At 42.0% G+C, this 13,702-nt stretch overlaps 1 protein-coding gene across 1 annotated transcript; it reads left to right on the top strand.

Moving 5' to 3' along the window:
* Positions 1–675: 675 nt before the first annotated feature.
* PRL (prolactin) lies at positions 676–13,275 on the top strand. Its single transcript, XM_035125422.3, has 5 exons — positions 676–715; positions 2,528–2,709; positions 4,326–4,433; positions 8,042–8,221; positions 9,772–13,275. Exons 1-5 carry the CDS (start codon positions 676–678, stop codon positions 9,961–9,963), a joined length of 702 nt encoding a protein of 233 aa, XP_034981313.2. The 3' UTR covers positions 9,964–13,275.
* Positions 13,276–13,702: the final 427 nt, after the last annotated feature.

The raw sequence follows: 13,702 nt of genomic DNA, 5'->3' as shown, positions 1-13,702 counted from the left end.
AACCCTCATCTATCACATACAAATGATTATATTATTTTCTCTTAATTTTTATTAAAATTACCATCCTTCTCTTGATGTGTTAATCTTATAGTTGATTATAGTTGACCCCTCAGAATTTGACTAAGAAGATGTTGAATGGTTATCAAATGAAGATCTAAACACATTGCCAGTTTAGGTTGTTTTTTCTTTCCCATTTCTTAGTAGAGAGTTAAACTTCACTATTTTAGTGTACAATGTTCTTATGACAAGTATATTTTAAAGAACATTCTTTGCATTTCTTATTCATAGATATTCTATATCCCCGATTTCTAATTTCCGTTGCCTGTCTCTGATCAATTTTGGCAATGACGTAAATTTTAAGGTGCATTAAGAAACATCGAGGACAGTTATAGTTTACAGGATTTTTAAAGCAGGGCATGTGTCTACTCACTCTTTTAACCAGCTTAATTAACTAGTATCCTTCCTGGAGCCCACAAACTCTTGATGAATATGAATAGGCTTATTGATGTTTGTAATTATGAACTTTGAATCCTGTTGATGAGCAAAGAGACCAGCAAAGGGGGAGCAAATCCTGCTGCATTTATGGATGGGCATCAAAGTGTATATAAAGATGGAACCTAAAGGTGACAGCAACTAGATATTCCATCTTCTGTTTGATAAAGCAAGTCAGCAGAGATGGTTTCTACCACGATCAACAAGAAGGTTTCACTGAAAGGTACGTGTTCTTCCACTCTTTGGGCCTTTCTCTCTTTTAGATTAAGGGGAAACTTTAAATTGAATAAATTTCAAGTCACTTGTAATAGGCATGCATAAACACCCTGTAAATCATTTTGCCGCCTCTGTAAGAACGCAGGGAGGGAATCTTCTTAGAACTTTTGCACAAACTCTTCTAAACATACTGCACAATGTCACACTGTGCACTAGAGAATATTCTGGTGGATCATGATCAATTTAGATCCTCACACTATACTTGATGCATTTTCTATGAAGGAGAGCACTGATTCTTCTCAATTCTTATAGCCGAAAAACATATTAAAACATAATTTGCTCCAATTATGCTCTTCCTTGAAATCTAATGGGACATAATGTAGCATCATGCCTTCACCTTGCTGCAACCCAAGACTCGTTTGGTAACAGCAGCAATCTAACATAACGAACCGTGCACTTCTATGCATTCCGAAGTTTGGTCCCACTGAGTTTAGATTAATTTACTCTTATGTAAGTATGCAAAAGAATGATATCTGAGAGTATTAAAACTGCATATGTTGTGGCTTTTCATTCAGCTCAGCAATGTCTCTCACCTTCTTTTGTTTACTCAAAAAAGATTTCTAATGAACTCAAAGTTTGTTCACAACTTGATGGTGTTTTAATTGGTATTGATAAAAGCATAGCACTACTGTTGCTGTTTAGATCATAACTGTGGAGTTGATCATGACCAATCAGTCCCAGTAGAAGTCTTCCAGATTGAGGTCTAAGACTTGCTTCACACAAATAGCCAGAACACAAGATGTTGAAAATATTCTCTCTCTCTTCACACAAATAGCCAGAACACAAGATGTTGAAAATATTCTCTCTCTCTCTCTCTCTCTCTCTCTCTCTCTCTCTCTCTCTCTCTCTCTGTGTGTGTGTGTGGGTGGGTGTGTGCACTAATATCAGCATATAAACATAACTGAGGTTCAGAGCGGAGGAAGCTATTTTATAGCAGGTCAACCTATCTGTCAATACAGACCAGTATTGTCTTGTCTACTCTGACTAGTTATGGGTTTCTAGAGTCACATTACCTATACCTCAACTTTCTACTGGCAATGCCAGGGATAGAACCCTGGGACCTTCTGCATGCAAGGCATGTACTCCTGAGCTATGGCTTCTGCTAAGAATGGACCTATATCATAGTACATTTATTATAGACTTGTGCCTTAAAGCATAGTTTAGACAAATATAAAATCAAAACATTTGTGTTTCACCGATCAGTTTCTTTGCTGCACTCTTCTTGCATAGCAAAGATATGGGGACCATTTATATGCAGCATACAGATTTAGAAGATATTAAAGATTGGGAAGGGGGGGTCTTAAAGTATAAGCAGTGTTTGCAGAACTACCTTCCCAAGGCATCCAGGAGCCTTTTGAATGCATTCCGGTGTGCTACAGGTTTTTTCTGGAGTCCCGTTACATATGCAGAAGAGTTTAAACGGCACAGCTGCTGAAAATTTGCAGACATAATCCCAGGACAATCAAAATCTTGGGAGCGACCTCACCACCCTCCTTCAAATTTAATTTAAACACCATATGTTTGTAGGGAAGGAAGCAACCCTTGGGGAAAGCCAGAAAGAAAGGGGCGCAACCTATCTTTCCACACTCTTACATTTATGCAAACACAATCATATATCTATAAAAAGTTGGTTTCCTCACATATGGTGGTTTAATGAAGTTAAACATTAAAGGAGGAGGCAGAATAATGTGGAAAGTTTCCCACTCACTTTCTGGACTTGATGGACATCTGAGGTTGTTGTTCTTGTTTACCTGAACAGGTGTGTTGCTGGCCATCCTGGCGATTACTAATGTGTACCTGTCAAGGAAGGGTGTAACATCATCACCTATTTGTCCCAATGGGTCTGACACTTGCCAGGTCTCTCTTGGGGATCTTTTTGACCGTGCTGTCAAACTCTCACACTATATCCACTCCCTGTCTTCGGAAATGTTCAATGAATTTGTAAGTAGCCAAACTTTTCTTGCCATATACTTTTCTACAAAATGAACCCCAAGTAAAAGATGACATGAAGAAATAGGGGTGGGGGGAAACTCTCTGGCAAAGGGAAATCTGTGGCTGCCTTTCTGTTTCTTTCTGCCCCCCTTTTATAATAGGAAATCACACAAGTATGGTGCTAAGTACTGTTATGATTATTGGGAGGGTTTGACTAAGAGATGCTCAGAGGAATGAATGGGCTTTGTATGCTGTTTTTAGACAACCTTTCATCCTGTAGGACCCCAGAGTGATGTGCAAGTAAGAATATAAAAGCAAACAATAACATTAAAAAACACAACATCCAGCCATTCAGGGGTAGATATGAAAATTGAAAATCAAGTCTGAGAAAGACTTGGCTGGGTACCACCCATTATTTGGAAAGGCCAGTTGGATAAATCTACCTTGAATGTAAACTGCGGTACCTTGGTTCTCGAACTTAATCCGTTCCAGGAGTCTGTCTGACTCCTGAAACCATTCGGAAACCAAGGCGCAGCTTCCAATTGGCTGCAGGAGCTCCCTGCAAACAGGAAGCAGAAGCCGCATCAGATGTTCGGCTTCCGAAAAATGTTCGCAAACTAGAACACTTACTTCCGGGTTTGTGGCATTCAAGCCAAGGTACGTGAGTGTGTGTGTGTGTGTGTGTGTGTGTGTGTAAAACATTTCTTCACCACCCTTCGTCTAAGGATCACAGGGCAGTTTACAATACAAGACCATACTCATATGGTAGCCAAGTATGATTGAAATAGGAATAAAGACTCACAGGCTCTTTTGCGTATCATCATCGAAGCCGTATAAACTGTCCCAACTATATTAAGTCTTAATTAATCATCTTTAATTTTTCTAAAGCAGTATTAAGTATTGAGGAGAAAGCTATGCACAATTGAAATGAATTTCAGCAAGATCGTGTATTTAAGGCTTCAATTGCAGATGAGGGAATACAGGAATAAAGATTCAGGATTTTACTTTAACATATACCTCAGCAAGCTACGCTCCTGCACACCTTAAGACACCTTAAGTTTAAGAAGTGGGGGAGAGGCAGGTTAGGAGGTCTTCTTCAATAGGTCCAGCATACCAAAGGAAAGAGACGCTCTTAGGAGGCACAAGAGCAACAGATGGGAGCGAGTGAATAAAACAGTGCCATTTATACACAGAAACCATTTAGAGGAGCAAAACAAAGTAACAAAGGGTTTTCTGAGTGGAATGCTTTGTAGGAGAGAAGCAATTAAAAGACCCAGGCACTAGGGTTGCTTTGGAGTTTGGCAGAGAGATGTTGAGATAGAAATGTTCATCCCACACTACTCAGTGGGATCACAGACTATGGATCACTTTACAAAACAGAGACCCTCTTATTTATAAGCAGATTATGGAGAAACCTGATCCCCAAAAGTTTAAAGCAAATTACATTTGACACAGTCTTAGAGGAGCGTGTAATAAGGTTCTGATACGAAATTAAATCTGAAGGATACATTTCACACGAGCAGCATCTGCAAAGACAAAGTAACTACTGATTATTTCTTCTTACTACTACTTATTCTTCTTTTCTTGTTATCTACTCTACTAAGTCTGATTTTTCTTATCTTCAGGATGAACGCTATGCTCAGGGCCGAGGGTTTATTGCAAAAGCCATTAACAGCTGCCACACTTCGTCCCTAACCACTCCTGAAGACAAGGAGCAAGCTCAGCAGATTCATGTGAGTTCTACCTATTTGAATGCAAACAGAACAAGGAACAAGCACATGAGTAGCTTAGATTAGAAAGTCTCAATGACTCAGTCCAAAGGCGAACAGGAGGAAAGGAGGACACATTAAGTGGCCATAGGAAGTCTTGCAAGGCATTAATCTACAGGGCCAGGGTTATTTTAATTTAGTCCCCACTGTAATCAGTGGTACAAGTTAGCAATACCTTGGGTGGGTGGAGCCAGAGGCAAAAAGCAGGTTTGATTTTGATTTTATTTTGATTTATTGCATTTCTGTGCTGCTTTTCATTCAAGTGAATCTCAAAGCAACTTACAAACAATAAATAACAATAACATAACAGAGCATCCTATATAATAAAGTCCCTGTGTCTCTGCGTCCAGTCCCTGTGTCTCTGTGTCCGCGCTACTGCACATGTGCCCCACGGACACAGGGATTGGACGCAGAGACTTGGAGCGCAGAGACTGGCCCCTCCTCCGCCTCCTCCCGCTGTCCCGAGTGGCAACGGCCTCCCCACAGCGCGCCTCAGGTAAGCGTGCTGTCCCTCGCTCTCCTGCCTCGCTGCCCCGCGTCACTCCGCTGCAGCAGGGAAGTGGAGGAGGCTGTCGCCACTCAGGACAGTGGGAGGAGGCGGAGGAGGGGCCGGCGGGCCTCGGGCGCTCAATGGAGGCGACGCCTGCATGGTCCCAGGGCTTCCCCTCCGTTCCCGCCCGGCTAGCACCCGTTTACTGAACGGGCTGAATGACACTAGTAAATAATATAATTAACAAATCAATGAAATATTTGCAATTATTTAACAAAATGGCAACTAAAAAAATAAGCTAAACGCCACAATCACAGCAAAAGTCATATTATATTAACAAATCAATACAGCATTTAGAATCCATAAAACAACATTAACAAAATAGCAACTAAAAACAACAACCAGCTAAATCCATAGACACCCGCTCCACACCCACAACACTCTATTCCAGGCATCCCCAAACTTCGGCCCTCCAGATGTTTTGGCCTACAATCCCCATCATCCCTGACCACTGGTCCTGTTAGCTAGGGATCATGGGAGTTGTAGGCCAAAACATCTGGAGGGCCGCAGTTTGGGGATGCCTGCTCTATTCAGTTCACAATAAAAGACACATCATGGCTGTTGTTAAGCCAGCTTTGCCAGATGCTGTGCTGGCTGGGGTCCTCAGGTAGTGAGCCATCATGGAGACGGCGGGCGTACTGCAAGGTGGATGTTGACTCCGGGTAGCCTGCTCTGGCTCTGTTGCCCACGTCGCTCTCGGTAATCGGAATATCCATTCCTAGTCAAGAAAGTCTTGGCCGAGCCCATCCCTCTGGAGTGGCGAGGGTGGAGCAACGGATGTGATGCTTGCCTCTCTACAGTCAGCTACATTCCAGCCATGCAAACATCATGTCTCAATCTTCCATCCTGACAAGCAAGTGCAAGGGCATGTTCTTGCTAGGCAAAAGAACTTGAGGACATGAAGAAGAAATGGTGAGTGTTGTGGCCTGGGGTAGATGTGTGGCCAGTGGAAAGTCCCCAAGGCTGCCCTTCAGGCCTGACATCTATTCTGTTCCAAGGAAAGAGGTGTGACTGTAAAGGAAGACAGGAGTACAGCAGGCAAAGGCAAAGAGAGAGGAAGCGTGGTGGGTACCAACTGTCAAAAGTCCATAGTGTGCCATATAATTCCCCCCCAGTATGTCAGCTTCTAAAATTTAATAAGTATCTTATTAAAAGAATTATTTTTTTAAAAAAAGGTAAGTTTCTAGTCCATACACTTGTCAAGGTAATTAGAGTTCGTGGGAAAATTTCTGGATGTATTTGCAAATGCTGAAGTAGCACTTACCACCAAAGCTGTATCGATTCCCAGGCAATAGTTTTCTTTCTAAGTTGCCTTTATCCATGGAATAATCTGCCTCCTCAGAAACCAAGCCATGAGACACAGCCCTCTCGCTATTTGTATTGGCTAGAGAGCTGGTGCGTGAGCATTTGAACTTAGCAGTGTTGCAGTTCTCCCGACCTATGGAGTGCGAAAGGGTTCAGCCGCAGGGTACGTGTATTTTGCCACAGTAAGCAAAGTGAAAAGTGTTGGTGTCGACATTAGAGAGGTCTCAAGGGCAGCAAAATGTCTAGGAGGATCCCAGGAAAGAAAAAGCCCCTTTGATCTTCCGGCTCACCCCAAGCAGTGGCAAAGTTTCAAAAGAAATCTCCCCAGAAGCAAAACACTTCAAAGGGGAATCAGACCCATGCCTGGGCATGTTTGCCATGCTATACGTAGACCTAGAAATGTTTTGGATAAGGTATTAAGTGGCCTACCACAGATTTCACCTTCCATTATGTTCTCAAATATTTTCCAGATCCCGTATTTCTAAAACTGTCTCATTAATGCTTAAACTAATCATCAGATTAAAGGGCATTCCATTCAACAAGGCTGAACAGAGCAGCGTCTACCAGCGCTGGAGAGTGCATGGACAGTTTATTGATACTGTGTACTCAGGGGATTCTGTCACCCAGTTAGCCCAAAGATATTATCTCCAAAATATTTCTCTACCACTCTCTCATAGAATATCAGGGAGGTGCACAGTGCATATATGAAAACATGCAAAAGCCATGAAAAACAGAGCTATCGTTAAAGTTACTGGCCAGTCAAAAGGATTTAAACAGCTGCATAGGCCTGTCAGCATTTTAAAAGTCTCCAGGAAATGTTTGGAAGTCAAAAGCAAGAATGCCTACTGAATCTCTCACAGCACGGGACCAGTGACACTAAATGCCCGACTTCTGGAAATACTTGACAAAGTCTGATTGATTGGTTCTAGTGCTATCTGGAAGAACAGTGAACAGACGACAACAACAACAACAACAACAACAACCTGTTGCTGTTACTGTTTTCTATCCTGCCCTTCCTCTTGTAGGAGCCAAGGGTGGCAAACACCAAAAGGATAAAACAATTACTGTTAAAAATTAAAAAGCATTATTTAAAACCACTAAAATATGTAAAAGTCACATACACTCACATCTAATAATTTCAGGGTTGCCAGGAGACTTTCCGCCATCAAACGCCTATGTAAACAGGGACAGACACATCTCACCAGGAAAGGTATTCTACAAATGGGGAGCCAACACTGAGAAGGCCCTATCACAGGTCAACATCAACCAAGCAGCAGCCTATAGAGTGTAACCACTAATCCACACACACACACACACCCCGGTTGATCATTGGAGCAAAGGTGTTTGGTATTGAGGGAGATACTCTTTTATGTACTTGGGTTCTAAGCTGTTTAGGACTTTGTACACCAGTATGAACACCTTGAATTGGGCCCAATAGCTCACTGGCAGCTAGTGCATGATACATGGTCCCATTGGGCTGCCCCACTTACCATCCTAGCAGCTGCATTCTGCACTAGCTGTAACTCCAGACAGTCTTCAAGGGCAACCCCAAACAGGGTGCATTACAGTAGTCCTGGCAGAAGTCCAGGACAATTGAGGTCAGGCTAGAAAACTGTTAACACATAAGTTTAAAAAATGACTTGCTAGGATTATCTGTCTCCTGTGTAAATCTTGTGGCACTGTTTAACAAAACATAATTTGGTTTTCTAATGTGCAGCATGAAGACCTGCTAAATTTAGTGCTGAGTGTTCTCCGTTCCTGGAATGACCCTCTGCTACATCTGGTCTCGGAGGTCCAAAGAATCAAAGAGGCTCCCGACACCATTCTTTGGAAGGCCATGGAGATTGAGGAGCAAAACAAACGGCTTCTGGAGGGGATGGAGAAAATAGTTGGGAGGGTAAGTAGAAAGGACTTGGGAATTCTCCTAGTTGCATAGGACAGTATTCTGCAGAATCCAGCGTTCTAAATTACTCAATGAGCCTGGACAAGTGCTCCAAACACACATTCTCAGACAGTCAACATCCATGAACTGGAAAATGACAGAAATGACAACAAGGGGCTGATAAGCTACCATAAGCCCTAGATTGCTTATGTCCAAATGGGGGCAAGTTCCATCATTCATTCTGCCAGTTATGCAGCCTTCTTCTTCTTTCTAAAACCCTTCTCTATTTCTTTCCCTTGAATTAATTACACAATATCAGGTGGAGCACTACAGCAATATTATTCTTTCCTTTAATAATAGTGTGTTCTAGGAAAAGCTATGCCCCACTATTCTATAATTAACATGTCTCTTTGGAACTCTCCCCACCCCTTTAGGTTTCTAAATCAGTGTTTTTAGGGCCTATTGCTCAATTTGAAAACAGGCGATACAAGTTGATCGTAACTTCTAGATCGGTGGCCCACCAGATGTTGTTGGATCCACCTCCCAGCCTGCACAGCCAATGCTCAAGGGTGGTGGAAGTTTTAGTCCAAAAACATCTGGAGGGCCACAGGTTCCCCACCCCAATTTGGATGGTTCCCTTCACAGGAACCTAGGGATGCGGGTGGTGCTGTGGTCTAAACCACAGAGCCTAGGGCTTGCTGATCAGAAGGTTGGTGGTTCGAATCCCCGTGACGGGGTGAGCTCCCGTTGCTCGGTCTCTGCTCCTGCCAATTTAGCAGTTCGAAAGCACATCAAAGTGCAAGTAGATAAATACAGCGGAAAGGTAAATGGCATTTTTGTGCACTGCTCTGGTTCGGCAGAAACCCCAGAGTCGTCCGCGACTGGACTTAATGGTCAGGGGTCCCTTTACCCTTTATCTTTACCTTCACAAGAAACAATGTTTTCATCTCTTCCCTACTCCAGATATTGGCTCCAATCCAGCACAGCTAAGCCAATTCAAGCCTATAGATTTCAGGAAATTAGGAAAGCTGCAACCATTTGGGTGCACAAATGCTGCTAGCCCCCAAAGAAAAGTCTGTGTGCTTTCAAAACAAGGCAGCTATCCTTTGGATAAAGGAATTCTAATCTGAGTGCTATATTTAAAGTTCTGTTCTCATGCCTGAATACTTCCATATCACCCAAGGGAGTCACTGTTTCATCATGAAAGCTAATAGTACGGCATTCTATTTACAGATACATACATATAAATCATGGGAAAGCACTTTGCACAACAGAGTTGCAATGTAAATGAGTAATAATCATGGAGATCAATTCAATTGTTTGAAGCATGAGCTCTTTCTTTTTTTTACTGTCTGGAGCAAATATATTGTTCTTCCTGTCAAGATGGGGGTTTTTTGCAATTCCATTTGGCTTTCTTAAAACCTAAGCAAATATATTCTCTCATCTCAAACAAATACCAGGCAACTCTTTAAGTGTTAATGTTATAATTCTCTAAATATTGATCTGATACAGACAATGTCTCTGGGATGCTTGCTAATGATACTCATTTTTCTCTTCTTCATTAGGTTCACCCAGGTGACCTGGATAATGAAGTCTATTCTAGATGGTCGGGGCTGCCATCTCTGCAGCTGGCTGATGAAGATTCTCGCCTCTTTGCCTTCTACAATCTGCTGCACTGCTTGCGCAGGGACTCACACAAAATTGACAGCTATCTGAAACTCTTGAAGTGTCGCCTCATCCATGACAATCACTGTTGAGCAATTGGAGCTAGCACCTAACGCCTTCAAAATGACCTGCTCTTAGCCTCATTGCTTTTCACTGCCCACTGCAGGCCTTACGCAATATTTATGTCCATGTTATTTTTCCTTTGGTGAGATGCAAACCATTTGTTCGTGTCTGAAAACTCTCAGAAAAGCCATTCTTTTCTGTTAAGAGTACATTACTGTCTGTTTTAATCACAGTGATATGCAAACCATGCAATAAAAACATAAAAAAATTCTGAAATATAAAAATGTGTTTGAAATTGAACTTGGTTTTGCTTCCTCCTTTGGTTACCAACATCTGGGGACTTGTGGCCAGGGACTATGGAGCTTGTGTACAACTGATGCTCCACTCAGCCAAGGAAACTAAGTGCAGATATTTTTTTATCCCCAGAAGCTGTACTGACTACCATCAGGAATATCAGAAACTCTTCTTCGTAAAGAATCTGGGTGGCCAACAATTAAGGCAATAATAGACTGCACTCAGTTAAAGTATATTTTTAAAAATTGCTACAATGCTTACAGAGCGCTTTCCTGCTCTGTGCTATATGGAATTGGATGATAACAAACTCTGGAAAGCAGCTTATCAATATGTCTTGGAGGAGACTATTATTACTATCCAGAACAGAGCTCTGCTTTGACCTTGAATAACTGCCAACAAAAGGGATTGGCTCTTGTGGGTAGAATCCAGAAGGGACCTGCAAATAATTAGAAACATCAACTTCCCCCCTTGGTATTAGCTCTTAAGAACAGAGCATTTTAGAGCTAGTTATCTGTCCAACTCTCACCAACTTCCTTAAGAAACACTTTTATTGAGCTGTGTTTCCAAGTGATGACCACTGCAGTCTTGGACAGGCACTACAAGGTCCCATGCACAGACAGATTTTGCATTTGTGGGCAGCCTCAGGTGGAAGACATCACTCACCATCTGTTAGCAGGCCCTTCACATAGAGACCCAAGCAATCACTTTCTGAAACCTTTGTTCACAAAGCAAGCAAGCTGGAACACCCCAGCAGAAAAGATCTTGTATCTTTTGAGTGACAATAATAGGTTCGTAGCACAAGAGAGTGGCCCTCTATGCATTGGTTGCAAAAAACAAAAAAACAGGGACAAGGAATTTGATGAAATCACTATAAACTGTTGTGATGATTCGGTGTTTCATTAATTTGAAATCAAGCTGGATTTGAGTTTGCTTGTGTCTCTGGTAACCTCTCACATCATGGATGCTGCTGGCCAAGGAAGCTCTCTGGATTATACTGAGCTGGTTGAATCCTGCTTCCAGTCTGCATCTCTGGGTTGACCATGGCAGAGGATGAGCATCATTTTGACCTTTCACTTTAACTGAGAAAATATCCACAGTTTATAACTAGCTCTGTGCCAGATCCTGGACTTACTTTGAAAACAAATGGGCTGTCCAGATACCTTTGTGGATTGTGGTTGGGTCATTTTGCTCCCCCAAAGTCCCCAGACAGGGTCTTTGAAATCTGATTCACACTAGCCATGCATATCCCACTTCAGCCTTCACACCGGTGAAGGACCAAGGGGCAGGCAGAACATGTATTGCATGGAGAGACCAGGCTTCCAATTCTACCAACAAGGCTGTCTTGTACCTCGGTCACTCCACCCTACTCTACCACCCAAGGCAGGTGTGTGCCAGTTTTATTGCAGAAATGCATACAAAGCAACCTCAGTCATGTGCTGGAAACAGTTTTACTGGGAGCTGTGCAAACAGCTAAATTTAGTTCCCATACTAAAGGAGCTTAAAGCAGGCAAGCTTCTAAATTATTCTTAATGAGACCACTGTAAAGATCCCATGCCTGTACCTAGATTACCTAGCTCTGATAAAGCTAAAACCCAAATATTTGGACCAAACCTTAATCTGCATCCTCTCTTAAATTCCAAAAAGGTGGCCCACACTTTCCATTTCTGCAACATTTGCACGTCCTTCTGCTTTCCACAACACAAAATAAGATTGATAAATGTGTGTACCATGCTTGTATCATGGATAGAAATAGAAAGTCCTGATAATCTTACCAGAGAAGCCCCTTTCTTGGAAATTTCTGACCTGTTTTGTGCAAGCAAAGGAACTTGTGGTGGTTCAGACCAAACATCTAGATGCTTTATCATCCCAGTCCTGCCCTTTGAATGGTTTTGAAGTGTGTGCATCGTTTCAATGTGGCTTATGCCATTCTATAGTGCAAAGACTACTTAATTAATTTGCCTGCCTATGGTACTTGCAGCAGAACCAGTGGGTCACAGAGATTCTTGTCCCTTCTGCCAGACTTAGTGCCAACAAAAACCATGCAGGAAATCTTTAAAAGCAGACCCAGTCAGAAGCAGTTAGCTTAAATGCTGGTGTTTTTGTTCCTGATGTATCTAAAGGATGAAACAGAAATAAAAAGCAATGGTTTGTTCTTTGTAATATTGAAATGGAAGACTTTGTCTCATTGCTGTCAGGAAAAAAAACTACTTCTTAAGTATCACACAAGCACAGAAAGTGCGTAGTGACTTCTGAGTTTTCGGAACAACTTTTTGTGTCTGTGATGGATGATACTAGGGAAATGTTTTAAACTATTCGTGTGGAATTATGGGGACTGAGGTTACTTTTCTTTTCATCAGAGAGTCTTCCAGGTCAGGGTATTGAGTACAAGACAGCCACTCTGTACACATGCTTGTTAATTATTTTCATTTGTATTCTGTCTTTACTCCAAGAAACTCAAGAGAACTTTACACGGCAAGCCTAAAAAGTTTGCTTATCTTGACAGTTCGGAGTACATTCCAGGTTGTTGCTGGATGTGTTTTAGTTGACACAGAAGTTATGCTTGTTGTATCTGAGCTCTGATTCCTCATCCAAACATGCAGGTCTTCGCACCATGTTGAACGCCTGTGCAAACAAGCCAACAGCAACTTGCTCAAGCAGCAGCATGGACCTGGGTTCCTGGGGCTGCCTTTGAAGACAGTATGGAAGCTTAGATAACAGACTCATAGAGTTGGAAGGAACCCTAAGGAACACCTTGTCCAACCCCCTGCAATGCAGGAATATGCAGTTGTCCCGTACGAGGATCAAATCTGCAACTATTAACAAAAACAGGAAGGCATGAATATATAACACTGGTGTACTGGCTACTAATAAGTTTCTGGCTCAATTCAAAATACTGGTTTTGACGTTAAAAGTTTTATATGGCTCAGGACTCTGATACAAAGGACTGCCACTTATATCCATATAAACCTGCATGGGGACTGCAATTGTCACCCGAGCTCCTTCTCAGTATGGAGGAGGATGAGCAGAGCATGGGTGTTTTCTCTTAATAGTCCCTCATCTTGAAACACTCTCGTCAAGAAGCACGCCCATTGGCACCCAGTAAAAACTTCCTTAATATCCTGGGCATATTGGACAGCATCAATTATACTCATACCGCAACTCAACCCAGGCTTCAGGCTACAGTTGTTCTACTGTCATTGCCTACTGATTCAATACATTTAAACTATATTTTATTGTATTCTATATATTGTAAATTGCTTTAAGGTGCTTTTTTAAAAAAATTTAGCATAAATTTAGCATAAATTTCACTAAGCCTTCCGAATATGCTATGCAAAATAAGGTTAGATGGTACATGTAATTGTAAACCTTCACAAGATTCACAAGATGCCCGAGGGAGAAAATTTGAGCAGTCGGCTCCTGCAAGCTACCAACTAAAGACGGAAGAGGAAAATATAGCATTTAAAAGCCTGGTTA

This window comes from Zootoca vivipara, chromosome 8 (genome assembly GCF_965207765.1).
Source record: "Zootoca vivipara chromosome 8, rZooViv2.hap1.1, whole genome shotgun sequence".
NCBI lineage: Eukaryota > Metazoa > Chordata > Lepidosauria > Squamata > Lacertidae > Zootoca > Zootoca vivipara.
The sequence above is the reverse complement of the archived record's forward strand: the minus strand, read 5'-3'. Positions and strand labels throughout refer to the sequence as shown.

Bases quoted from the DNA above. Each gene is read 5' to 3' on its own strand.
- PRL (XM_035125422.3), top strand. From the start codon at position 676: ATGGTTTCTACCACGATCAACAAGAAGGTTTCACTGAAAG. The intron at 2,710-4,325 runs GTAAGTAGCCAA...TCTTATCTTCAG, and splicing joins CGGAAATGTTCAATGAATTT to GATGAACGCTATGCTCAGGG. The intron at 8,222-9,771 runs GTAAGTAGAAAG...CTTCTTCATTAG, and splicing joins TGGAGAAAATAGTTGGGAGG to GTTCACCCAGGTGACCTGGA.